At 42.8% G+C, this 27,118-nt stretch overlaps 1 protein-coding gene across 4 annotated transcripts in view; it reads right to left on the reverse strand.

Annotated features, from left to right (window-relative positions):
- LOC118450052 (uncharacterized) overlaps positions 1–27,118 on the reverse strand; it is a 98,141-nt gene that overhangs the window by 42,247 nt on the left and 28,776 nt on the right. Inside the window, exon 2 of one of the 4 annotated variants that reach the window (XM_035885439.2) lies at positions 22,861–23,015. In XM_035885439.2, coding sequence (XP_035741332.1) covers positions 22,861–22,959 — 99 coding nt within the window. In that variant the 5' untranslated portion in view covers positions 22,960–23,015. Of the gene's footprint in view, positions 1–4,419; positions 4,553–14,957; positions 15,502–22,860; positions 23,016–27,118 lie in introns of those variants that run through there. The other 3 variants (XM_085663711.1, XM_035885437.2, XM_035885438.2) reach the window with 3 other exon arrangements.

The raw sequence follows: 27,118 nt of genomic DNA on the forward strand, positions 1-27,118 counted from the left end.
ATCCCTCCAGTCTGGCGCCAGGCAATAATAACCGTTCGCCCACGCTGAGCTCTCGAGGTTTTTGCACCATCGTTCAGCAGCCTCGTCCAATCGTTTTCCATCGCAAAAATTCTGCCTACGATTCATTAAAAAAAACAGCTAATTTGCTGCTCCTCCATAATATCGATTTCTCTTGCTGTCCGTCAAACGGATCTCATTCGCGATCACGACTGAAAATGAAAGAAGCAAAAAGAAAGGATAGATAATGAACGGCTATGACTAATCGTTAGCTCCAATGAGTATTCTCGCAAAGTAAACGCGATCAATAAAGGAAATGAAAATCTTGCGAAAAAAAGAAAGAAGAAAAATGAAAAGGCGAGAAACTCCAAAGACCATTACGAGCTCGTGAAAGCTCGTACCAATTCACCGAAGGCTACTGCTCGATCTCGTAGATACGATTCCCTTCAAAAGCAACGATTCCCTTCCGTGCTGCCCTCCGGAGCAGTCAATAATTTCGCAGGTTCGATCGATCAGGTACGAACGGCGATAAAAGCCAGCATACGTTGTTCTCGCGCGAACCAAACGGAGAGGCAAACAGACTCAAAGAGAAAAAGGGAAGATTGAAAGATCGAATCGGTCAGCAACCCCTAGCGTAATAACGATTATCTGCGAGTGCATTCCGTCTCTCATACGCCTGCGGAAGACATAAATCCGGCTTCTCCCCGCCTTCTTCGAGAGAGTAAGAGAGAGAGAGAGAGAGAGAATGAATGAGTCGTCTCGTAATCTCGTACAGACATCGAAACGCAATGGCAGACCCATCGAATTTTTCGTCCTCGTTGAAAGAAAAGACGACAGAGAAGATAGAGAACTAATGGAGAAAGAATATGACGCGACTTCTAACGGATTAATTTCTTGGGCAAACGCAATGACGACTGGACCACGTGCGTTTTAGGTCAACCTTTTTTTTTTTGGTTCGCTTCCTCGGCGACATCTATCCAAGCTGTTAGTCGTGAAATGATAAATGATCTGAGAAACCGGTATTAAAACCTCTAATGATACTTACGTGGATACTCGTAGATTAGTGGATTAAAATCAACGATGCGCGGTTTAAAAAATATTATTTTCAGTAGGAAATTTTTACTCGTGGTATAATTTCATTCGCGAGATATTATCTCAACGTCACTCGACCAAAGCTTCCAACACTTTCTGCCATTTTTACGTCTATCCCTTTCATCTTTCGCCGTTTTATAACACAAACGAGCCGTCGTTTTAGCTTCACTAACGACGTTCTTAATTAGAGACACCGCATATTCGAAACTTCCGGTACTCCGCTTTACGATCCTTTTTATCCAACTTAACGAATTTGCGATAGGAACGTTGCGATTTTAAATCTATCATATACAAATCCTATAAAATGTTAATTGAAATCTATCGTATATTTTTTACGTGACTCGTTAGAAATTAATCCGATCGCACGAGAAGTTTGGAAAAAAAGAAAGTAGATATTCACGGTCGAGCGAGCGTCTATGAAAGAGAATAAAAATGACCCTATCGAATGTTTCGACTTTTGTGAGCATAATGTCGGTAACGATAATTCGTTGAAACGGCACCTGAACCACCGCCACCACCCCATGCTTCGTGTCTTTTTTCTCGATATTCTGTCGGCGCGGATTATGTTAATGTCGTTCTCATTCTCTTTTGATCCAAAGCAACGAAGGGAGAGCGAGTCAGAATGAAAGAGAAAGAGTGCAAAAGAAAAGGAGAGAGAGAGAGAGAGAGAGAGAGAGAGAGAGAGAGAGAGAGAGAGAGAGAGAGAGAGAGAGAGAGAGAGGAGTGCGGGAGATTTCGATGAAGGGTCCCGGAGGGTGAAACTCGCAGCGCACGAGACAGAAAGCACGGGGGCGGCGGCAAACGGTGAGTCATACTTCATCCCCTGGCTTTTCAGGGGCGAGGGAAGTGACTGGTCGCCGTCATCCCCCGTTTTCAGGGCTACAGACGAATCCCCAACATCGCTCGAAACGACCCTACGCTGAAATTATATTTCTTCCGACGTACAGGCGCCGAAGCTTGCCTATCGAATCGTGTCTACCATGTTTTCGGATTGAGTCGTCCGTGATTTTTTTTTTACGTTCTCGTGTTCTTACTGAAAAAGAATTTTAGGAATTTCGAAAATAAAGTCATACCTAGCTATGTCATCATTTCAACGTGGATAACTACGACAGTAAAAAATCCTGTCAAGATTTCATAAAAAGATATCGTCAAAAGAGCAAAGCCACGGGCAGTATGCGTAAGTCTCAAGAGAGGCACTTTAATTTTGACTAACAAATTTCGGGGTAAGACTTTACGTGACACTCAAAAGAAGGAGCGAGCGTACGAAGGCCACAGCTGGCGCTGAATCATCGAGAGACCTGCTCCGCGCGAGCGTTACCAAGGTTTCCGTGTAGATTCGTGTAACTTATCGCTTCCTCTTATCGAAAGGACCAGAAAAAAGTACGTCCTCGAGTATGATAAAAGTCCAACGGAAAGGCACTCTGTTCGGCTACTACAAACACAAAGATAATTAGTATCGCGTACTACTAAATGACTACGCTTTCCTTTCTTTCTTTCTTTCTTTCTAATCTTTTCTTTTCTTTTCCTTCTTTTTATCATCGGCAAGCCAATGCACTCAGAGCACAGAGAGTATTGTGTTCCTAAGTCGACGATCGCTTTGGCTCTGGAACAACGCTTCGTAACGCGATAGCAAACCGAGAGCCCGGTATCAGCTGACACAGTGATCATAAATACACGAACCGGAAAGGCTTGAGAGAGCGGCGCGACGCAGCTGGTAACAATATTATTCTCTAAGTTACGGCTTCCCAGACCGGGGAGAAAGAAAAGTTGCGGTAAAAAGGTAACAAAACTAACAAAGCTATCTACGAGGAAGCATTAGAAAAATTGTGGCAAGCTGATGCCAAGCGAACAAGCGGATTGGATACGAAAGAAATTAAATTCGATGACAACAACGACAACGACGTTTCTTTCCTTTTGCTCTCGTAATCCGAAGCTACGGACTAATTTTTCCTTTGTTGGACATAATCGATCCCTCGGTCCTGCAAATTAAGTATTCACGATAAAAGTTCACGTGCGTATGCTGGGACACAATGATCGCATATGCGCCCTCTTTCTTTCGAACTTAACAGCAGCAATAGTAGTAGGTAGGTAACTAAAGCGACCACTTAGAAAGCAACAATGTGAACGACAATGACCGTAATCATAGATTCGAGGTAACTTTACGCTCGATCTCCATTTTCCTCTTTGCCCACTTAGCATCGCACTCGAAAGAGCGTCTCGAAGGAGTGCCCAGTGATGGCCACGGGAAAGGGGGGAGCTCTGCCACGCTGACGAGTAAAAAAAGAAAGGGTGCCGACGAGACACGTGCGAATTGAAATTTCTCCAACGGTCGATTCTGCTCGAATCATCCTCCTGCCAATTATCGCCAGACGCTGAGGGAGAGATCACGCGGAAGCTTTCAAAAGTTACTCGCCATTTTTCTCTTTCTTTCTTTTTTCTATCTTTTTTCTTTTTAATCATCGAACCATTTTGGATTACGTTCGCGTTGGAAAATTAGAAGCTCTCGGTTTTGCAACCGGATTACTGCTTATCGCTTCTCGAAAATTCCACCAGCATCGATCTCGTCTCGACGCGCGTTTCCCCATTAAAGCCGAGTTGCCGAGGGAGGTAAATTATTACGCGGGATAAACAATTATGGAGTTATGAATTATTACGCGGCCTTTAATTCCGCATCGTGGTATATACCTACCTACGTGCGCCATTGGACGCCGTAGCTTGGGGCGATCGCGGGAGACGACGGCGAGAGATGCTGTAATAGAATCGAGCGAGAGAGATAGGTATAGATAGAGAGCGAGAGAGAGAGAGAGAGAGAGAGAGGGAGAGGAAGAGGGGAAGTATTCAAGCAGACACGCTTTTGAAGTCTTGCGAAGGATAATCCCCGAGCGAAGAATCGAAGATTAACAAAGTCGTATTCGCGAACCACATGGCTCCCGGCACGAAGGAAACGAGTTCGCGATAAGAACGACTCTTTCGAGATACTCGCGAGGAAATAAGCTTGTCTTGTCGCGCCTTCTACGAACAAAAGCCCTTTTGATAAGAGGAAAACGATCAAAGAGAAAGGGCAGAATTATCGTCGAATCCTCGATGAATCCCGTCAAAGCAGGACGTTTCGACGAAACGTTTCATTTGAATCGACATAATTGTATACGATTACTCGTATTCTATCCAAAGAGGATTTTGTTTCCTTTGTCGAAGGATAAAAAAAAAAAAAAAAAAAAAAAAAAAGAAAAAAAACGATAGAGTGCTCGTTAATCGGAGTTATCTTTCAGTTAAAATGTATCACGAATATCCGATAAAAATGATTGATCGATTAATAGTCAAAGAACGTACCATGCCCTCGTCTATCGACGTATCTTCCTCGAAGTAACATTCGTCGGCATCTTCCGGCGTCAGGACGGCAGGAGTTTCCGTTGACTCCTCCTTGATATCCTGTCTCCTCATCCAATCCATGTTGTCGAATTTTCTAAGCGTTGAAATATTTTTTCCTTGATCGTAATAGACGTAAGAAAGAGAGGTCTTAGTAGTTCCTCTCTTCGAGGAACCAAAAAATAGAAAACTCTTTCGTTCACGATCACATGTCTCACACAACTCGAGGAGGTAACACCTGGGACATACACCGTTTGGTTTTCTCTCTCTCCGTTATCGTTCTCTGTTATTGTTAGCGGTTTCGCGTTCGACACTCGACTATTACAAGTCGAATACGACGTTGCCTCTCGTGTCTGACATTTGCGAAATGTCAAACCTTCACGATTCGACCGACCGAATTATCCTTCCCGGCGATCGTGATCCTCGATAAAACGAGATCTCTCTCTACTAACCACACAGAAAATATCGACGAAAAGACGAAAAATTATCGTCGATCACTTGAAATATTTTTTCAAAAAAAAAACAAAAAAAGAAAAACGAATATATATCATCACATGGATACGTTGAGATTAACACGAGCACATCGATGATCCGTTTCAGAAGGATTTCCTTACGAGCACGCAGCTCGTAAAAGTCAGCGTCGTTTGACCACGCACACGTAGTAAATACGCGAAATTCTATCGAGAGAGGTGGAAAGAAAAAGAGAAAGATAGATAGATAGATAAATAGAGAGAGAGAGAGAGAGAGAGAGAGAGAGAGAGAGAAAGAAAGAGAGAGAGAGAGAGAGAGAGAGAACGAGACAGAAAAAAAGGAGAGAAATACGCGCGCGCAGACGGCGCGTGTGCGCACGAGCGAACGAGCTAGCGAGCGAGCGAGCCACGACGGCGGTGCAGCTGCAACTGTGTGTGCACGCCGGGAATGCTGGAGGTGGTATGGAGGCGGCGAGCCGGCTTGCGTTCTCCTCTCCTCTCTTGCTTTCTCTTTCTCTCTCTTTCTCTCTCTCTCTCTCTCTCTCTCTCTCTCTCTCTCTTACTCTCCTACGAAGGCGCGCGCGCGCGTTCGTGTTTTCTCTCTCACTCTCTCGGCTTCTCCACAAAGCCGGCCGGAAAGCGTCTGCCTGTCCTGCGAGCTTCCCGCTGGACGAACGTGAGCCGAGAGAAGAGACGGGAGAAGGCAGGAGTGGGCGAAGAGGAGAGGTGGAGAAGAGAGAGAGGAGGTGCACTCTAACGAGGGTGGCCGAGGGTTCCTTTTCTCTGTTTCTCTCTCTCTCTCTCTCTCTCTATCTCTCTCTCTCTCTTTCTCTCTTTCTCTTTCTCTGTCCTTCTTTTTATTCCCACTCCACGTTCCAACTTTGACGCTCTTCGTCACTCCGAGCAGCATCCATTTTCTCTCCTTCTCTTGCCCCCACCAGCTAACTCGGTCCCCTCCACGAACCTCGACAATCCACCCCCCACTCTTCTCTGGAGTCCAACTCGCTGCGGGTTCAGGGACGATCCCTTTTCAGTCCAGACTAAGGGGTCAGCGCCTCGAAGGATCTCACAGATATACTCTGAAAGTTTTCTTTTCCTTTTCCAGGAAGACAAAATGCGTATCCTTACTTTATCTCACGAGAAAGGTTCCTTTGTTTCTCTCTATCCTTCGATTACTTTCTTCCGTGTCGTATAAAAGAGATTGGCTTGACTCGGCGGAACGTGCCTAGCTGGTTGCGAAATTATCATTCTCTCTATTTGTTTAACCAGGATCTAACTATATTCCATGAATATACGTACGATCCCTAGAAGCAACGATGTCTTCTGCTCATTCCGAGCGCTTGCCTTCGTGGAGAAAACAACACGGAGGAATATCCCTTTCGGCGATAGGATAACGGACGAACAAAAGGACGAGAACGCGATAAGCCTCGAGAGAAAATATTGCGAGTTCAGCGAGTCTCCTGTATGCTCTGAACAAACACAGTGTGTCCTCGGTCATGCACCGTTGCTCGGCAATGGAGTTAACGTAGCTACATCCCTGAGTCCCTACTATCCCTTGCGAACAGACAGAGAATACGATGGTCCCAACGCGTGCGACAAAGAGAACCAAAGATAACTCGGAAAGAGTGCAGGGCCGGCGAAAGATTGATATGAAATGTCAGAAAAAAAAAATAGAGAGAGAGGGGGGAAAGAGGGAGGGAGGGAGAGCACGACGCGAACGCACCTGAATAAACTCCCCGATGACTGTAACACCTTTACGAAATCGCGAGCGGAATCGTTAAAAATTAATTACTCGAGAAGCGTACACGAAATCCATTGAGATTATGTAATCCTCCTCGTATATATTTATATCTGAAATGACGTGGCGGAAAGGATAATTTTTATCGATAAAACTAAAAGTAATTAATACGACGAAGCACGCGCGGAATTTATTCCGCATACGATGCACGACAAGTTTAAACAGACGATCCTATCTTGGCTTATCGCATTCCATGATTCCTCAATGGATGTAAAATCCATTTAACATTGATTCCTCTCTTTCTTAATGTCGAGTTATATTGAGGAGGATTGAAGCGGCCAGACGGGAATGTCCGTCCGTCAGCAAATATACGTTGATTGAAAATCGATAAAATGAATCGAAGGGAAATAAAATGTTACCTTTGCTTTTCGTTTGGCGTCGATCGAGAAACTCGTAGCTACGTTACTGCGGGAACCACGAGAGAGCCGCGAAATGTTGAAAAAGGGGGAGAGGGAGAGCAAGCAAGCGAGAGAGAAAGAGAGAGAGAGAGAGAGAGAGAGAGAGAGATTCTGTGCAGTGTGTGTTAGTCATGAGTTGCCCATGGCAACCCACGCGGCAGCTACGCACGCGGCTCTAGGCACATCGTTCGAAACGTACCGCACACACTGACTACCATATCGTTTGTGCGCGTGTGTACGAGCTACACGATACGAAGGGAACCCACGATTACATGGGGGACTTGTATGCTCGTACACGCGCGCGCGCACACTCGCACACACAGACATAGGCGAGAGTGTACAAGACACGCATAGCTAAGTTAATTGATTTCGGCTCTGTCGGACCGCCTCGATATGTTACCACTTCGATCGAAATAACGCATCGAAAACGCGTTAACGCAATCGAATCCGAAGACCCTGGTTCGCGTTAAATAACGTTTCGTTTTCGAAAATCTCTACATTTTCCTCTTTCCTTATTATTTCAACTTTGTTGAATAATAAAAGCGTAGGAGTATTCTTGATGATTTTTCTCTGAGAGAAAAATTTATCGTCGCGGGGATTAGAGTAATCCGTAACGATGGCCTTTTTATCGCTAATGCAACAGGATGCAAAATGTTGCACAATTCAGATCGGGAAAATACGCAAAGAATAGTACGGTCTGTAAGGCGGTCGAGATGATCGTAAAAACTAGCATCAAGTACTATGTGGTGACGGAGTCAGCTTGACCTACAATATGGATTGCGTTAAATAACTTAGTTATGTCCATTGTCTTTATTCCCTTTGTCACGTTACGTCGTTAAAGAGTTTAAATCTTGGAGAAAATATTTTCTGAAATCGATTATTTAATAACAAAGATAATTTTAAATCCGTTTTAATGAAATATTTAAAATTTGATTGTACAACCGTTATTCGATCTCAAAAAAGCAAACTAACTAACGTGAATATTATTCTCATGTAACACGTATAACATGATCCTCGTAGTCTTCTGACCTCCAGCGTTATCCTTGCAGTGCGTTATTCTAGCCGCAACTATCGCATCGACCATCCTACTACATAGGTATGCAACATTACACCTCGTATCGAACGGATTTGCGAAGATGAGAAGAGGAAGAGAGAACGGGGATAATGGGAGAAGCATTAAATTCAAATGGACCGCAAACGAAATGTACTCGCGATATCGAAGCACGACAACCGGATCGTCCTTGGTCGAACGATCGTAAAATGTTGCGGTTCTATGAAATATTATGAAATATTAGTGAGCATCGACGATCGTAGAAAACGTCCGTACATACGTGCGTGCGTTCTCTTTTTGCGTTTCATAGAAACGACAAACCACCTACGCAACGATCAAATAAGAAAAAGATTTTCTCGAAATCTTGGCACCTTCTCCAATTTCTTACGAGCTCGGTCTCTTTTATTACCCGTACTACTTTCGAAACGTTAACAACTCTTTCTTTTTTTTCTTTCTCTCCTTCTTCCTTCCTCAAATCCATTTTGGCTAGATTTATGTTTCGAGAATCATGAAAGAAATTTTCGTGGAAAATGTCGTAATCTCGTCGAAAGATGGTTCTTTTTTTTCTCTCTCTCTCTCTCTCTCTTTTTTGTTTTCTTTCTTTACAATACTATGGAAACTTTTTAAACGACTATACGATCGTTAATAATAAAATAATAAACTTGGTCGAATAGGATAAACTCGCGATAGGATGAACCCAATGGAATCCCATTTGTTCATTAGATTATCCGAATCGCTTTGGGTTTCTCTCTGTCCTAGATTTATTCAGTAATCTCGTTCTGTGTACCTCTCATACAAACGGCTCGTTCGCGAACTGACTTTCTATGGAAGTACGTACCGGGAAATTCTGTTTGTCTCTCATCATTTAGGAACAGGCTATATGAGCGGACGAGCGTACACGACGCGAATAGTTGTATGTCTTTACCTCTTGCGAGTCAAATAGAGCTAACGAGCTCTGATTAATTTAAGAATTCTTGGTAAATATTTTTTTTACACGGACATCGCAGGAATCACGTATTATCGTACTTTCGAAGAAATCAAAGTTTAACTGGAAGGCTAAAACGACTTTGTGAGAAAGAATTCGCGTAAGATTCTTTTGAAGATTTCCGCTCACATGCCGCGAGAAGGCGAAAGATCGTTTCGAGAGATTTACATCCGAGAGGAGAAAAAGAAAAAGGAAGGAAGGAAGGCACAGGAGCGAAAGAGGGGACGGCGGACATATTCCGAAACCAAAAGGGTTCTTGGGAAGCTGAAAGAGATCCCACGAGAGAAGGTCCCTTCTGGAAGGTCCATCACATCTTTTCTTAAGACATTAACCAAGATACGACTCGTCCAAGTAAAATAATCGAAAGACTAGATCGTAAGCAATTAGGTCAGTTAACTAATTGTAAGATATTTCCAGGACACCGATGCTAACCATTTAAAATGTGACGATCGAAGGCACGATGATTTCGTCATCGTGACAAACCGAATTGTGTCGCGTTTTCTAACTAGCAAATGGTTTATCGCTAAAAATATTAGTCGGTCTATCAAACGACGACGGGAGGAGCAGCTGCCACGCTCATTATCCGACAAGAGATATCGTCTCGCTTCGACCGGCAAGAAATTGTCGCGTCGTGATCGCGCGAACGAACCGACACATCGTGCCTTCCCCCTTCTGCCATTAAATAATGCGATAAGTTTCGAGTATCTTCTATGGCTGAAAAAAAAAAAAGAAAAAAAAAGAAGAAGGAGCAGCTATCGGTCTAAATTAAAAATATGCAGCGACTAATCGTTTACTTTCAAACGTGTATCACGAACGATTGTAATTATTTAACGTCGACCTCTTTGGATCGTCCTCCTTCTTTTCTCCCAATCATCGATGATATCGATAGGGCAAAGGTAAAAAAAAAAAACAAAAAAAAAAAAGAAAAAAGAATTATCAAGAAGAAAGCCTGGGAAACGTATTTAACAGAAAGTAACGAGTCAATGATAATAACGTGAGAGAGATATCAAGCGGACTATCGATATCTCTTCTTTCGAACTTTCTCGACGAATGAAATAGAAATTCTTGCGCGGTCGCGATCGTCTCTTAGCTCTTCACCTTTATTTCTTCTTCTTCTTGAGAGAATTTTCTTCGGCCGATGTCCATAGCGATTCGTCGCGTTACTCACACAGAGAACGATTAAACCGAGTACGAAGAACGCGGCCACGCCCTTCGGCTACGAGTCCGTTGTCGGAGGCTTTAGGAATGTAAAAGCATTATGTTCCATGCTAACGCGTTCTTTCTTCTAAAAAGTCTATACGAATGTCCTTGCGATCGAGTCCTGCGCGTTTCAAGATGTCTCTCTCTCCCACCCTCTCTCTCTCTCTCTCTCTATTTCTTTCTCTCTCTCTTCCTTTCTCTATTAAACTTACGTAGGCGTACAAATACAAACTTACAAAAGATCGGATAACGATCTGTAAAGAATATTAAGAGATTCTCTATCGAAGAAGACGTTTCTTTTTCTCTCTCTCTCTTTCTCTTTTTCTCTCGCTCTCTCGTTCTTTGTAGAAAGGAGCGCTCGCTGACTAGAGAATCGCCTTTTGACGTCGAGTTCATGGCAGCCGGCATTTACCGTATTAACTCTAATTAGTGGTAATTAGGAGAAATTCCTCGTACGGTGCCATAAATTGAAACTGGCGTAAAATAGCGAAGAAACAGAAGAAGAGGAGAAAGAATGGGAGAGTACCATAGGAGACAGAAAGAGAGAGAGAAAGAGAGAAAGAGAGAGGCTTGGTGAACCGAAGCAAATCGCCATGCTCTAGCGAAATGAAATTGTAATGTGGTCGAGAGCAATGATCTCTCGCTATCTCTCTCTCTCTCTCTCTCTCTCTCTCTCTCTCTCTCTCTCTCTCTCTCTCTCTCTTTCTCCCTCTTCTTCCATTCCTATCTCTTTCTCCTATCCTTTGTTTCGGAGAGATTTTCGTTGGTCGCCCATGATTCTAATCGATTTGTTCCATAGGAAAATTAATCGAATTCGAGTTTATATCGCGCACGCTTGGAATAATTCTCTAATTAATCTCGTTCAACAACGGCAGGATGAAGTTTATTAATTGCGAGAGACGCGCCGGAGCCTTCGAAATGATATTTTCCGAGGATTCGAACGATAAAAGTGGCGCCATTCGTACCAGACTCGTACGAATCGAAGAAACGTTCGCGATCAGACGTGTTATGAAATGTTCTATCATCGCGAGAATTATGCTTTGACGTAAACCACCGGTACTTATACGCATGCGATACACGTTGCCTTGACGTAAGAGATCCGTCGTTTTCTTTGTTGAATATCGAGAAACATTGACGATCGAACGTCATTATGAAATTCTTTATACCTATCGCTCGCAAATATGTAATCTTAAACAAGCACATTACGAGAATCCGTAAATACTAGACGTTTGTAAGTTTGCGTACTGGCGCCGAAGACTGAACGAGGAGTTCTCTTGTTTATAATACGTTTCTTCAAAAAATTCTCATTGATTCTAAGGAAAACTCTTTGCGTGTCTTTGACCGAAGCGAACCAAAGGAGAAGCAATAATAGAATAGTTATTAATGATCGTAAAGGAAAATAGAGAAAATAATGGAACGGAGCGGAGTGAAATATCGAAGGCGCGACGAGATAAGGAAATATGGGACGCAACGTGGATGCAAGTTCGACGAACTTAGTCGTCGGTGGCGACGAAACGAATAGCCCGAGTTGGATCGTGCGCCGATTGCGCAATTTTGAAAGAACGTCGTAACGGCGCTCTATGGCTTGTTGAAGAACTTCTACGAGAGGGAGACGGTAATAGAAGACCGGAAGAACGATGAAAAGGAAAGAAAAACGTGTTCGTTCGTTGATAGACCGCAAACGTTAAGCGCGTGCCTTCCATCGTATATATAGCTGAACCCATTCGGATCTACGAAAAGGAATATTAGTAAGCTGCCCGTTGAAAAATCAAAAGGGATGAATCAGAATTTTACAGCGAAGGGACCGCCTACCGGAAGAAAAAGTTCGACGATTTAGGACGGATATAAATACGAAGGAAACGAAACGTTTCGATCTGCGACCAGCTGAAAATGCATCGTCAAAGATCTTGGAAACCATTTCTATATTTCGGTATCTGCAAACCGAGACAAGAATTATTGCTATTTGAAATAACACGAGACGCCCTTTTCCACGATATTATTTCCAACGATAATACGAGGTTAAATTTGAATTGTCAATTTGCCGAGAAACGTACGAGGAAGTCGACTTTATTCCGTGGTCAGGCTCTAACAGCGACTTTAAGAAAGATGGCCGGGCGAACGACGAGTGGACCCAAATCGCAGTGGCGCGATGCGAAGGAATGCACCGAGGTATTTCGCGACGCCAAGATCCGGAGGGAGAATCTCGTCGAAGCAAGGAACGGTGGTACACCGAGAAAAAAAGACGAAGAAAAAAGCTGGACAAAGACCGAAAAAGAAAGAGAGAGAGAGAGAGAAGAAAGGTGGTCCAGCCGTACACAAATTGCTTACAGAGAAAAAAGCGCTTCTTCGTTTGTCTTCTTTCATGTCTTTTCCCCTTCCGAATATTTTCTTTTTCTTTTTCTTTTTCTTTTTCTTTTTTTTCTTTTTTTATTGTCGTTCGTCCAGCGTTTCGGGAATAAAAACGTCGGAATGTAATTAATCGATAAAGAAAAGTCTCGTAATAAATGCAGAATCGTCCAAGGTAAATATCCCGAGAGCAAAGAATCGTTAAAAAATGCAAACGAGTTCTGTTGTTTTTAGATGAAAAAAATATGTCACGTTGTTAATCTAGCACACTGTTCCGCTCGCTCCACCTTGGTTTACCAAGGAAATTAACGTAGGTAACGTTCTGTGTGGCATGCGAAGAACTTTTTCACAGCAGCATTTAAAAGTTATCCTGTTGGAATTAGAGAACACCACGAGGTGCATACACCTCCGCTACGCCCTTTCCTTATTCATGAGTTCGCCGTAAAGCACGCTCGAATTCTCTCATTCTACGGGTACAATTTATATCGCGTTATTCTCAACGCTTTAAAAAATCTCATACAAAAAAGAATACATTTAAAATAAAAATTGTTCGAACAAAATCCTTGAATATTTAAGGTCCAACTACTTGGAGTCTTTTCTAACATTGCTCGAAATTCCTATCGAACAAAAAAAGTTGTAGAAAAAGCTCGTCTCGTAGGAGTCGATTCGACGGGGAATTCATCGGGGAGAAAAGAGGTCGGGACAACAAAGGATTTCTAATGGGCGTTGGGCAGCAGCATCCAGAGAGGAAACCTTATAAGGTAAAGCTCGCGAGGTGCCTTCACCTCCTTTTGGTCTCTCTCTCTCTCTCTCTCTCTCTCTCTCTCTCTCTCTCTCTCGCTGTTTCTCTTTCTCTTGGTCTTTCTTGTTCTTCCCCGAGCACACTCGGACTCCTGCGAACGCTCGGAGGCGCCTACGTGGCCGGATTTAGACCGAAAAAGAAGCAGCTCGACTTTCGGGAGGAAGACGACGAAGAAGACTTCGTCGCAGCAGCGCGACGAGCACGCTAAAAGGAACGCTATCGTGAGCTGCAGGCTCGATCGTGACCGGGCGCACCGCCGTTGGCCTTCGATCTCTCGATCGATACCGTACTCGAGTCCGGTTTTCGTGCAAAAAGCGCCTCCCGAGATTGAAGGGAAGAAAAAAGGAACAAAGAAAGTAAGGGGTAAAAACGAGGAACAATGAGAACTGTCTCGCACGAGCGTGTCCCCCTGCTCGATCCTGTCCTTGAAAAATAAAATAGCTTTTAAAATGGACGTATCGAAGAGTCTCTCTCTCTCTCTACGGTGGATTTTATTTCCTTCGTAATTTATCTCGATCTTATATATATATATATATATATATATATATATATATATATATATATATATACATACATACATACATACATACATACATATATATATATGTATGTATGTACCGTGGAGGAGTAAAAAGCAACGGTAATGAAACGAGAATTACGAGTTCACGTGACAAGCCGTTACCGTTCCTTTCACTAGCTATCGAGATAATTGTACTAGCATATTGTCGTTAAACGAGTATACTCGTAAAGTATGCATATGCGTGTTAATTGGAACGGGAGTGCTCTTAAAGTGTACCGATCGATCGTTTCGAATTAATTCGACCGGACAAGGGACACGCAAAAAAGTACTCCAACGTAATACCGACGGATCATTCGTCGTTAACCAAAAAGGAATGAACATTGTCCTTGGATGAAGATACCAGGACTTCTTCCGAATCGTCCCGATTCGCGAGTATCGATCCCGTGTACGAGGTCGATGCAAATTGTATAGCCAAATGCGCGCATGTATACGTAGGTAGATAACGACGGGTAGCGGCGGATCGTAGAGCATTGCACATGCATACATATGTAGTAGCATGACGCATTCGCATTCATGTATGTAGATTCAAGACGGTCGAAATCCTTTTGCGAAGCAATCGACCGGACGATGCGAGCCCTCTCGCGATTCGAGCGTGGCGCCAAAACGCAAAGGAAATAACATCGACGTCCATGGGGACAGATGCATAAGTTGTATGTACCATCTTTGTCCTTACATATTCGATAAACCCCGTGGGAAGTTTTCGTGAAGCAACCGATCGAGTTAAAAGGAAGGACTTGGACAATGGAGTCGTTCGATTTTCATTCGTAAAAAAGAAAAAAAGGAAAAAAAAAAGATATAGGAAAGTCGGCTCTGATAAGAAAGATCGACTTTCTCTCTCTCTTTCTAGAATTCGAACGTGCTTGAGAACTTACCATATTGAGCAGATCTTTGATCAAGGACGATCGAACGGTCGCCCTCGAGGATTTGGTTCTTCTAACAGCTACCAGAGAACCCTCTCGCATCGACACGATTCTCGGCATGGTGTTCGACCTCATCAACCGGTACTCTTCCCCCGGACTTCTCCTCTTCTTCTTGAACGTACCGCACAGCATGTTTGCGCACTCCTTTCAACGAGCTCTTAACGAAACGAGAAAAAGGTCCCATCAACGTAAGAAGGAACGTTTTAAATGGAGAATGCGTTCTTCTTTGTGACGGAAAGGTCCTCGTACTCCGAGACAGCGTCTTCCTCGTTGTGTAAAAAAGCGTTTACAGAAGCGCGCTCAGACCGAATATTTTTTCTCGCGGCTACGACACCGACATGGCGCCGTCCAGAGATTCCTGCATCTATTTACCTCCCTACTACCACCTTCGTTCCTCCCCCACCTCCTTCTCACGGTTTCAGAGCTCCTTTTATTCGATTTCTCTGTTCGTCGAGCGTTCCGCTAGCGGCACCACTTTCGGCATCCCTTTGCCTCCGCGTCCCTTCTTCCTTCTCTCCTCTTCCTCTTCCTCCTTTTATTTCTCTTCCTCTTCTTCTCCTTTTTCTTTTCTTTTCTTTTCTTTTTTTTTCCTTTTTTTTTTCTTCCTCCGACTATAGTCGACACCCACGTACTAATTAAGCTCCGACGAAGAGCACGTCGCTCTCTCGCCTTCTCGAACGACTTCTCGACGGCGACTGAGCGGAGAGCGATCGAGCCGAGATCCGGAGGTGATCGACCGGTAAAAGGAACTGGTTGTTGGATCGATACTCGCGATGCTCGCGGCCGCGCTCAAACCGGAGATCGTCGACCGATCTTGCTCGAATTTATCACGTACGCTACGACGATCATTTTTACCAAATGTAATATATTATTTTCCATCTGTATAGAAGCGATCTAATTTAGACGTTGGATTTCTCTTCTCTTTCAAAACTATCCGTAATTTTTTTCTTTTTCTTTTGCTATCGTCGTGACTACATCGAAAGTCTCAGAAAGAAGATGATCGAAGAAGATACGATTCCTCGGACGATAGGTCCGATTAAGTAAGTGCGTCCGCACTTACGTCGGAAAGTTAATTAACGGAATCTCAGGCAGCTCGAGTCGCAGTGAGAGCCGAGAGTCGACTGAAGGCATAAGGCTCCGTTGTGGTCGTCGAAGGAACCCCACCACGTTGATTTCAACAACACCCGGCACCCAGGCCGACCGGACGACCTGGTCGCGTGGCGCTCGGCACAGATACGCAGTGTTTCTCAAAAGTCCTGCTCCTTTTCTTTTTCTACTACTTTCTTGTTCGTTCTTTGCCGAATTGTCGTTCGATCAAGACGCGATATCTTTTGTACCTAACGATACTTCGTAGCAAGACTCGCCTATAAATGGATTTAAAACACGATAGATCAGCGTAACACCGCTGGAATTATATATCCACCTTTGCAACCGACTGACCCCGTTACCGATCTAGAATGTCGGAATTAATCGGCCTTCATCCATCCGTAATTCGAGAACAACGCGTAGAACGACGTAATCGAGGATAAACACTTAGGGTCTCGTTTTGATTTACGATAGGTCGTAAATTGAAAAGTCGAAATAAAGTAGAATCGTATAAAGAGGGAAACACTTTGAAATATCAAAAGGTTTCTTTTAAACCACTAATTTTTGTGGTTTTCATCTAACTTTTACGCTCCCTTCGAAAGAGAAGAGAACTTTTGCTTCTTTTTTCTTAAGTCCTTGACGCGTAACGAGGAAGGCGTATCTCTTCGCCAAGATCGATCCTATTCTTTTACAAGCGCATAAAGGACTTGCGTCATTGAACGGAAAGTGACGCGATGATCGTTCGCTTTTGCAAAGAAACGTGGTTGGGCACCGTTCTTCTGTTACTGCCTTTTATGACTAATCAAACTCACCTCGGATAAGTAATGTATTTACATGCGAATCGTAACACGCGATCGCTACGATTACTCGACTCGAAAGCGTTTAAAAACTGGGTAAGGGGGGGGGCTTGTTCCATGCACCCTTCGAAACGATACGAAAGAATATATAATTTTCGCGTGACTCATCGCGCCCTCACAAAACTGTCCGAATTAGTCAGAGGGTCTGACTCCGATTTATATCGTATCAATACTTTCTTTGTTGTCCTTAGGATATATCAATAATTCGAAAGGAGCGAGAAATTGCAAGAAAGTCCCTCGTATTCGTGAATTGTCTCCTTTATTCCATTTAATCACGATTGGTCCACGATAAAGAGAAGCTGCGCGACGAAAGAAAATTTGAGAATCCCTGAGAACCGCAGGTTTTACCTGGGGGATACGCATGCGCCGAGACCGACAGATGTTTCCTCCTCGCCAACTGTTGCACGCTCCCGAGAAGCGAGGCTGCATCTGATTTACCAAAGAAAGAAAAAGAGAAAAGAAGAAAGGAAGAAAAATTCTCCTTCTTTCCTTCCCTTCGTTCCCTTCGTTTCGCAGCCACCCGAAGAAGCTCGTGCTCCTAGCTCTTTCCGCTCGAAACGCCTCCAAATAGATCCCCGAGGAGCTAACGGGGGTGTGGACCTGCGAGCTTGGTTTAAACACCCCATTGAACGCTGCCCTTATGTCCTCGAATTCGATCTGCTCCGACGACAAGCAACACGATACTCTTCGGCTCGAGTGCTAGGCAGAAAAATCTATTGAGGAAGACCGACCCCCATCGGACCGTACGTCGTTCCTCGTCGTTAATAGATTCCGAACGATACCGTCTAATGCGATATCGTTGCTGACAATTTTCTGAACGTAAAACGACAGAACGTTGATTCCGTTGGCTCGTTAATCGATTTACATCATGGATTTTCTCCCCGCTTTTCGTTTCATACGATCTCTCCTACTGGTACAATCTTTCTAACATCGAAAAGCAAAAGGCCACTTTCTCCCGTGGCTTAGAACCGTCGAAGCGAAGCATTTTACGAATTTAACTCTAAGGTAAAATCGAAAGTGAAGCGTCTGAATATTTGAATACTTTACTGAAGAAAAAATATATCTTGCTTGAGAGAGATGATCATGGAAAAAAAAGAAAAAAGAAATAGGACTCAATCGAAACCACCTGCTTAGATCGAGATGCAACCTGGTCGCGACTCTGCAATTCGCGCTATAAGTCGCAGTGTGCCGGTGAGATTTATCGTATCTCGTGTATCGAGGAGCATGCGTCGAAGCCCTTATTACGGCTTATTAAGCGGCAGTGAGCCGGCACGTCGACGATCGTGAAAACCGGTCGTTGTCGTTCGAGACAAGCACGAAGCGATGCGAGGAACTCCGCATCACCTGCCTGCGCCTCTTCTCTTCTTCACCAGAGCCATCCCTATTTTCTTTTTTTTTTTTCTTCTTTTCTTCCCCTCCAATCTTTTTTTTTTCCTCTGACGAGAATCTTACAGCCGCACTACAAGGCTCTACTCTCTCTTTCTTATTCGTTCTGTAGACCGCCGCTCAAATCTTAGCTCTCGTCGAGGGGGAGGCAGATTGCTTAACGACGCCAACCACCTGCCTCGAAAAGAGAAACACGTGCTGCCTACTACGAGGCAGCTGCCATCCACGATACCGAGTCCCGATATGTACACAAGCGCGCATCGACTAACACCCAAAGCCGAGGTGTTGAGAGAGAGAGAGAGAGAGAGAGAGAGAGAGAGAGAGAGAGAGAGAGAGAGAGAGAGAGAGCGAGAGAGAGAGAGAGAGAGAGAGAGAGAGAGAGAGAGAGATTTGCAACTCGACCCTTCTTCTACGAGCGCTACTCTCTTCTTTCGCGAATCTTCGATGTAACCTGTTCGAAAGTAACATCCGACTTCCGATTTGACGTACGCGAATTTATCACCGAGCTTGATTTTTTTTCTTCGTGGAAGCAAGCAGATCGAAACGATGGGACTTAGATCAATTACGATGATTAACGCGATACGAAAGAGAGCTATAGCATTAACGTATTTTTAGATCCATGCTGGTAGTGTCTATATCCTATTAATGGAAGGAAGAAGCAACAGATGGCAAATAGGACGCGTGGCTGATGCGCCGATAGTGATTCCGTTCTTTCTTCGAATCTCCATGGAGAAAAGGTATAGGTCGATCGCCACGAGTAGCTGCTATCCTCGATTTTCGACTCGACTCTAAATAATTAAGTAAGAAAGAGAACTCGTCGTAGAAAGAATCGACCTTGATATTGATAAAAACAGAAGCCCTACGAGAAATACGGTAGGGAGGGCAGACGAAGGAAAACGACGAACCAAACGTGCAGCTGCCCTTTGCCACGTGCAACACGCACTTATACCTGAATGTTTTCTCTCCTTTCGAGGTCTCTCCCCGCTTCCTTCACGCTTTTTATGCGAGCACAGGCCTCGATCGCACAGGAGATAAGTTTTCCAAAGAAAAGATTTGAAGAAACCACTTTTACGACGTCCTACCACGTTGGTAGAAAATATTAATATTTATGTCGGTGATTTGAGAAAAATCCTCGGTACGGTAATTAAAGAACTTTTACTCTTTGGAATGATGGATGCGCCTGTCAAAGAGACGAGGAATATAATTTAAGAAATCGAGTAAACGGAAAAGCTTAAAGCCATTGATAAGATCTCGTAGTTAACGAGATCCAACGGATATAGTAATATTATCGGACAAAGACTTCTCATTCGTTCTCATCGGGACTCAGGATGCCGCGGACGTTTGTACGGATGCGGATACGACGAAGCCCGCATACTAATAACCGCCGGAAGTTCTTAAGCGTTCGTCTATTTCGCCAGGGGCATGTCTCGACCAATCTTGCGTCGCAACTCGATGTTATTATCTTAACGATTGAATAATATCGTCTACACTCCTATCTCGCTACGGCTAAACGATTCTTGGAAAGATTTTTTTTCTCAGCATTATGCGGGGCATCTTGTTCTCGTTACGATTAAAAAATATAATCTTCTCAAATGCTACACTCGCATTAAAGTATAGTTATCGTTCGATAGCGCTAGATCGTTTAACGTTAGCTTCTTATAAAATATAATATAACGATTAGGACGGGAACAAAGCGCGCGCTTTAAAAAGTTAAAAATTCAAATTACTCGACAATAGCGCCGCCCGTGTTTTGCGCAAGAACATTAAAGAGCCGAAGAATCTTGTTGGAATCTGCAATACCGACGATCGTTAGCAACCGATGTGGAACGTCGGTAAAATACCGCACGCGGATAATGCTGTCAAAGTAGGTCGCTACGAGATCGATATTTTCCTGTTCTTTCGAAGGCGATATATAGGCGTTACGGTATATAATAAATTATTAAGTTGTATACAACTTGTATTGCGTGCAAATCGTTGTTGCGATATAATTAAAACCCTCGCTAATTATTAACGTATTTAAAACGTGTGCGTGCAAAAGCTTCTGATGCTGAAAACGAGTATAAAAAAAAAAAAAAAAAAAATCTGCACCGACCTACATCTTATCTATAAATACGCCAATAAATCTTATCGTGACGTTAAATTAACAGCGATTAAACATATATGATATATATTTTAAAAATTACAACACATTTTTTTTTTATAGCGGTCTTCGTATCGCGGAATGTTAATTCCCCTTTCAAAAATTGCTAAAATAACTTTAAAGCATCGAGAGCAACGATCGCTCCATCCCTTCGATCCCATTTCGTATCAATTTTCGATCAATTTTTTTTTAATTATCGCGGTTTACAACGGACATTTCGTCCTTATATATACCTGCATCGGATTTTGCGGTTTTTCGAAAATCAACCGCTGAATTGCACGAGTATAGTCCTGCGACGGTCCCGGCACCCTCCCAGAGGTCACCGACCAGAGTGCAACGTTATCCGTTCCGCGTTGCCATGTTATCGATCTGTGCACGGCCGCCTTGACCGACCTCCGATGCAACTCCAAGTGCAAGTGCAAAAGCTCTTTCGTCACTGTGCTCTCTCTCTCTCTCTCTCTCTCTCTCTCTCTCTCTCTCTCTCTCTCTCTCTCTCTCTCGCTATCGTTCTATTCCTCTCCAATCTTTTTCACCCTTCTTCCGAATCAATCTCTTTTGGTTGCGAGAAATTGGTTCGTTTGTATTAATCGATATTTCGACAAAGTTTTATCCTTAATTGTCGCGTGGCAATCGTCGAATCGTCGTCTCATTTCATTTCTTTTATTCCATTTCTATTTTAGAATTGGTTTAACACGTCAGTCGCAATCGTAGTAATAGCAGAGCGAAGACCTAGTTATATGTTTTAGCTTTAGTTTTACTCGACTTTCTTTATATCGAGTGCCGTGTAATTAGTTTTATTTCATTCGATCAGGCTCGTAACGCGAGCATATGGTTTTGTTTTTTCCACTGTAAAGAGAACGAATAAAGTGAAGGATACGATTAACCGTTTCACAAGAACGTTATCCATCAAGGTGCTATCGATCTGGCGCAGTCTGCCAGGCAGTCGTTGGGAATGCGAAGTGCAAGTGCAAGTGCAACTACAAGTGCAAAAGCTCTTTCGGGCATCGACCGGCACTCGAACCGTGCTCGTACATCCTTCATTCCGTAACAGCTACTCTTTCTCTCTCTCTCTCTCTCTCTCTCTCTCTCTCTTTCTCTCTCTCTCTTTCTCTCGCTCTTTTTCTCTTTTTTTCTCACTCTCTCGCTCGCTCATTCGCTCGCTAGCTCGAGTAGAGTACTCGTCGTACTTCGAACCTTGCTAAAGATTCAAGGTTACTCGTTGCGCTACCGCGACTACTTGCATTCCCTCTTTGCACGGATCTTTCTACGTTCTCGCACTTCGTCCAAGTAAGGACCGATTCGACGATTCGAACCAACTGGTTTCCATCGTTTGTACGAGATTTACATCAGTCTGAGAAATTTATGATCATTCGATTAACGTGAAAAAAAGAAAACGTCACATTCGAAAAGAGTCGTAAGCTCGTAAAAATCAAGTTTTTCATTAAAATTGATAATTTCTTCGTACGTACTAATGCTACAAGCGTATAAAATTATTACTACGATCCTTTCAATTATTTAACGACAATCAATTTATCCGAGTAATATTTAACTATCCTTGATAATTCGAGTAGAACTCGTAGCTTGACGCACGTAAGTGCAAACTCTGCAGTTCTATGATTACGTTCGATTTCATCGAATTAACGCCCAGAATCCTACAACGAGAGAACTTCGTATCTGACAGGAAGAGCCCGAACTAACGGATGGGAATCCTCCCTCTCAGTCCTCTATTTCTCTTTCTCAGCAAAACTTATCGAGATGGACAAAGTTCGAGTCACGATCGTTTAATCGAGTCGATTGTCAGTAATTTATCGTCGAGTACCTAACCCATTAACGATAGATCGAGTTTCGAAAGTACAAAACGAGAGTAAAAACATTTCTTCGAATCGAATTTATATTCGAACAATAGTTATAAAGTAAGTAATACGTGAGTTAAGACTTTTGTAAAACTAGAACCGGACCGGTATATTCTTGGTGCTATACGGCACGATTATCGAGCATAGCCCAAAGGCTCAGTATTTTCCATCGTAGCTATGTGTAATATCGCGAACATATGCGCGCAATAAATAATAAAAGGAACGTCACATATTTTCAAGAATGTCTTCGCGCCGTCCTCGCCGTCTTATATCCGTATACATAGAATTGTCCAACGTAAGTCTATAGAGTCGTATTATTTAGACCACGTGCCAATTGACACCAATTGAGGAACGTAGAACGAAGCAGAAAACGTTTGTCTTCCCAAGTGACATTCTTATCTCACTTACAATTCGTTTCTAACAAACTTTCAACGTCGAACGATTCTTTTGGGTTACTGTCAACGATAGCGAACGCGACTGGATCAACGGTTGTTTCTAAAAATAACATCGAAAGAAACTTTAGTTGGACTCACCACGGTCAGACTATCCAACTCGCCGAGCCATTCGTTCAACAGCTGTTCGGGATCCGTTTCGTTGTCGCTGTCGTCGGCTTCTTCCTCGTAACGATCCATGATTAATTCTTAACTCGGCTTATAAGTGTCTGAGTTATTGGACTTCCTTAGTTTTTCTGAAAACGACAAAGACTCGTTATTGTTATCTCATCCACATAATGTTATCTACGTTAAAGTTATCGTCGCTTTACGGCGCTTTAACGACGTTATCTACGTTCGCGTTGATCTGCTTCTTTAAATTTGGACTCGACGTCCAAATCGACGACAAATACGTATAAAGATATGCAGATGGAAACGGTCCCTATTTGATCTAGGTCAAGCGTTACCGCGACTCACAAAATGGAGAAAACAAGATACGAAGCTCCGTATACTTCGACGACATCGAGTACGCATATAACGGGCCGAAAATAGCTCGGGAAAAAAAAAGCGGAGAAAGTAAAAAAAAAAAGAAAAAGAAAAAGAAAAAGAAAAAGAAAAAGAAAAAAGAAAGAAAGAGACATACGGCAGAGGTAGTACGTTAAAAGGCGGAGTACACGCGGAGAGATCGTCGCATCTTTTTACGGTGATTACGGTGCGTTCTCATCGATTTATTGAGAAACGATACGACGTATATCCTCGCCCACGCCGGAAGAAGAAAAAATAAGAAACGAATGAGTCAGACCGAGGACAGCGACCCTTTTTTTTCAAGAAATTCTTATTATTAAAGCGCCTCGATCCGATTCAGAAATAAGAAGCTCGAGATCAAAGTACGTAGGCAGGGGAGAGGGGGATACCAGAAAAAGGTTCAAGGTCGTGGCCGTGCTCTTGCTCTCGAGGGAAGCTAACAGGTGCTGGAAACGTGTACGCTTCTAACCCTTCGTCCGATTCCTCGAGATAACGCGGTCATTCATATTCCAAGATTAACGTCTCCGGCCGACTTTTAAACTCGGACCCTTTACGATGCAACTCGAACAAACGTGGGAGTGACTTTCCTCGAGAAGTGCATATATGCAAATCGATGGTTCCTTCCTTTCTTTTTTTCTTTTCTTTTTTTTTTGTTTCGTTTTGTTTTGTTTTAATCGCACGAGAGATTATAATCATCGTTCGTTGTATTCTACGCGGTGGGAACGTGACGCGTCGATGAGGATAAGACGAGCGATCGAAAAAATAAAAAAAAAAAGAAAATTAAATGAAAAGTAAGAGGAACCTGTAAAAAGTCAAATACGAATAGAGATAGACCTAACGAGACGACATCGGATATAATAGTATATGTACATATATATATATATATATATATATATATGTATATATATATATGTATATATATATATGTACGTGTATAATGACGCCATTCCCAGCTTAACCGGGAGAACGTAAACATAGAAAAAAAAACAGGTTCGAGGCGCCCAGAAAAGAGGTCCGAGGCGTATTTCTTTCGTGTCACTCGCACGCTCTTAGAAAAAGACTGCCTGCTCGTAAAAAGTTTCTCAATTTTTTGAACTTTGTCCAACCGGATGGCTCTCCTCTCTTTGTTTAGAACGAGGCTCTTTCATCTGCGACGAATCCTTTCGTCTTTTTTTTTCTTTCCTCTTTTTTACTGCTATATCATTCCAATACAGGTAAATGATATTCCATTCATTTCGAAATATTATCGAATATAATTTCTTTCGAAATAAATAGAAACACGTTACGTCGAGGAATCAAGAAGATTCGATTCGTTCTTTCAACAACTTGATCGCGTGGGCGAGCATAAGTGCGTCTAATTGTCCGAAATGAAGCGGCGTCGTTGAACGTATCGTAAAGTCAAGTAGTACCGAGACGAACATGAATTTGTTCTTAGAGTCAATGAAATAGGTCCTAACAAGCTCTCCTTAAATTTTCGAAATTACACCAGAGAAAGGAACGTTATAAATGTCTCAATAAGGAATAATCGAAGTAAGATAAATTCGTTCCTTTTTAAACGCCTCGATCGTTGTTTAAAGAACTCTCATTCTCTGGGCGCAATCCTATGATCTCGTAGTTTGAAAGAAAGAGCATAAGGTTAAAGGAACATTTAGAAAACGAGCTCGTTGTATCGCCAGATTTCTTAGTAAAAGTTTATCTTATATGCCTTCGCCATATAATGAATTAACCTTTAACATTTGCATCGCGCGTAACGATACCACACCGTGAGGATCGAGCTGCATATACCGAACAATACTCTACGATATTATCTCCGACCTCGGCACGACCAACTTCGAATTACGTCAGGAACTATTAAAGCTTTAGCGGGAAAATGATCGAATCGCGTTGGTGCAAGAGTCTTCTCGCGCGTCACGCACGTAAAATGTCGATGCGAGTAAAAACAAGCTAATCTAGAGAAAAAAAAAAAAAAAGGAAATGAAATGTGAACGTGAACGAAAGAGATAGTTTTTATTACATCCTGTGCGGTAGAGTTGTTTTTTCTTCTCTTTTCCTTTTTAATTCGAGAACGAACACTTCTTTAGAACGATAAAAAATTACGATACATAAACAGAAAAACGCATGATGCGTAGATGAGTATAGATACGCGTAAACTAATTGTAAGTGTGCGGAGGGCGTCCTCGTAATTATTTAGTCAAGCATATCCAAGCTCGCACCGCGACAGGCGAACGTTCGCATCCGAAGGGCAGATTGCATAACGAGATAAGTGCATACACGGACTCGGCTGCTGCAAGTACACCTTGCATTTAGGAGTAACGCCAATCGTTTTCCTCGTCAGCTCCGTAATTACGCTAGCTAGCAAACAAGAAAGAGAAAGAAAAGGACAAGTTTCTTTGATACGTCATTCCCAATGTGTCCTTGCAAGGTTTTACCGTGAAACGATACGATGGAATAAGAGAGAACGATTGGAAACGTTATGACGACGACGACGACGACGACGACGACGACGACGCGACGCATAGAGCGAAATATCGATTGCTCGATTAATAATGCAACGACCTAGCATGGGCCTCCTGCTAGCTTCTAGCGTTCAACCCTGAGACGGGCTTCGACGTCATTACGCAATGAAATACTCGCGTTTCTTTTTTTAAAGATATCAAGTTCTTTGTCTTTGTCATCGTATCCTTACGCATGAAAGAAAAAGAGAAAAGGCTGGAAAATAAATCGTGTCTAGTCTCTATGAGAACTGTTTGCGAAAGCAACTCCAACGATAGACGATGGGTGTAACGTCAACGAAGCGTAGCACGTTTGTAGTTCAGCGCTTGCCCTTTTCTCCACACACACACAGAGAGAGAGAGATAGACACACACATTTATGTACGTACAGGTCTTCTTATTTTACCATCGTAAATGTCGCTGTTCGTTATCCCACCGACCTACGAACGAGAGATTCGATTTTCTCAAGGAGTTCCATCTACAAAATCCTCGCGACGAACGACGCAACCCTTTATCTTTTATCTCTGAAACTCTACGTATTTTTTTTCACCCTTATTTTTACGACGAACGAATAAAAAGTATTACATAAAGATGATTTCATTTGCATATAACGAGCTTTCCCACTCTCTCTCTCTCTCTCTCTCTCTCTCTTTTTCTCTCTCTCTTTTACTTTTATACGGAATACACTCTAATACTTTATTATTCGATCTTTGTGAAAACTAACAATTCGCGCGTACACAATTCTGACGCACGCTGAGATACTTATCTCGGAATAAATAAACGTCGCTCGACGTATTTTAGTGCGTTATCGACGTCAATAGCATCTCTGAAATGTAAATTCCTTTTATCGGTACTTTCGAATTTGCGAGAAAAAGGAAAAAAGTCAACGTTATTCGAACGAATAAATTTTGTTACATCTTGCAAGCTGCACACGCGATTATAGTACCGTGAATAAGAGAAAAAGAAAAAAGAGAAAAGGAAGAAAAGAAAAATTCGTACACGTATAAGTATACGAAGAAAGGGCTCGCAGCTAAACCGTCGCTGAGAATATACATATCGCGCAACATTAAACAGCAGAGATTTCTCCCGTGACCAACTCCTCGTGTGCATGCAGTAATGCGATCGGTTTCGGCCTTCCGGCCACGTTTCTAATATGTCGTGCACACACCGGTAGCGACCACAAACTCGAAATTCAAGCACTACCAGCGCTTAACTCTGTGAAATTATGGAAACTGACGTACAAACATTTTTTTCTTCGTTTCGCTTGAAATATTCTACAAAAATTGATAAATCTTTCAACTTAATTATTCGCAAACAACAAATTTCATTTATTTCGAATTTCG

The sequence above is a fragment of the Vespa mandarinia genome, chromosome 23, assembly GCF_050613455.1.
Source record: "Vespa mandarinia isolate Hongniang chromosome 23, ASM5061345v1, whole genome shotgun sequence".
Classification (NCBI taxonomy): Eukaryota; Metazoa; Arthropoda; class Insecta; order Hymenoptera; family Vespidae; genus Vespa; species Vespa mandarinia.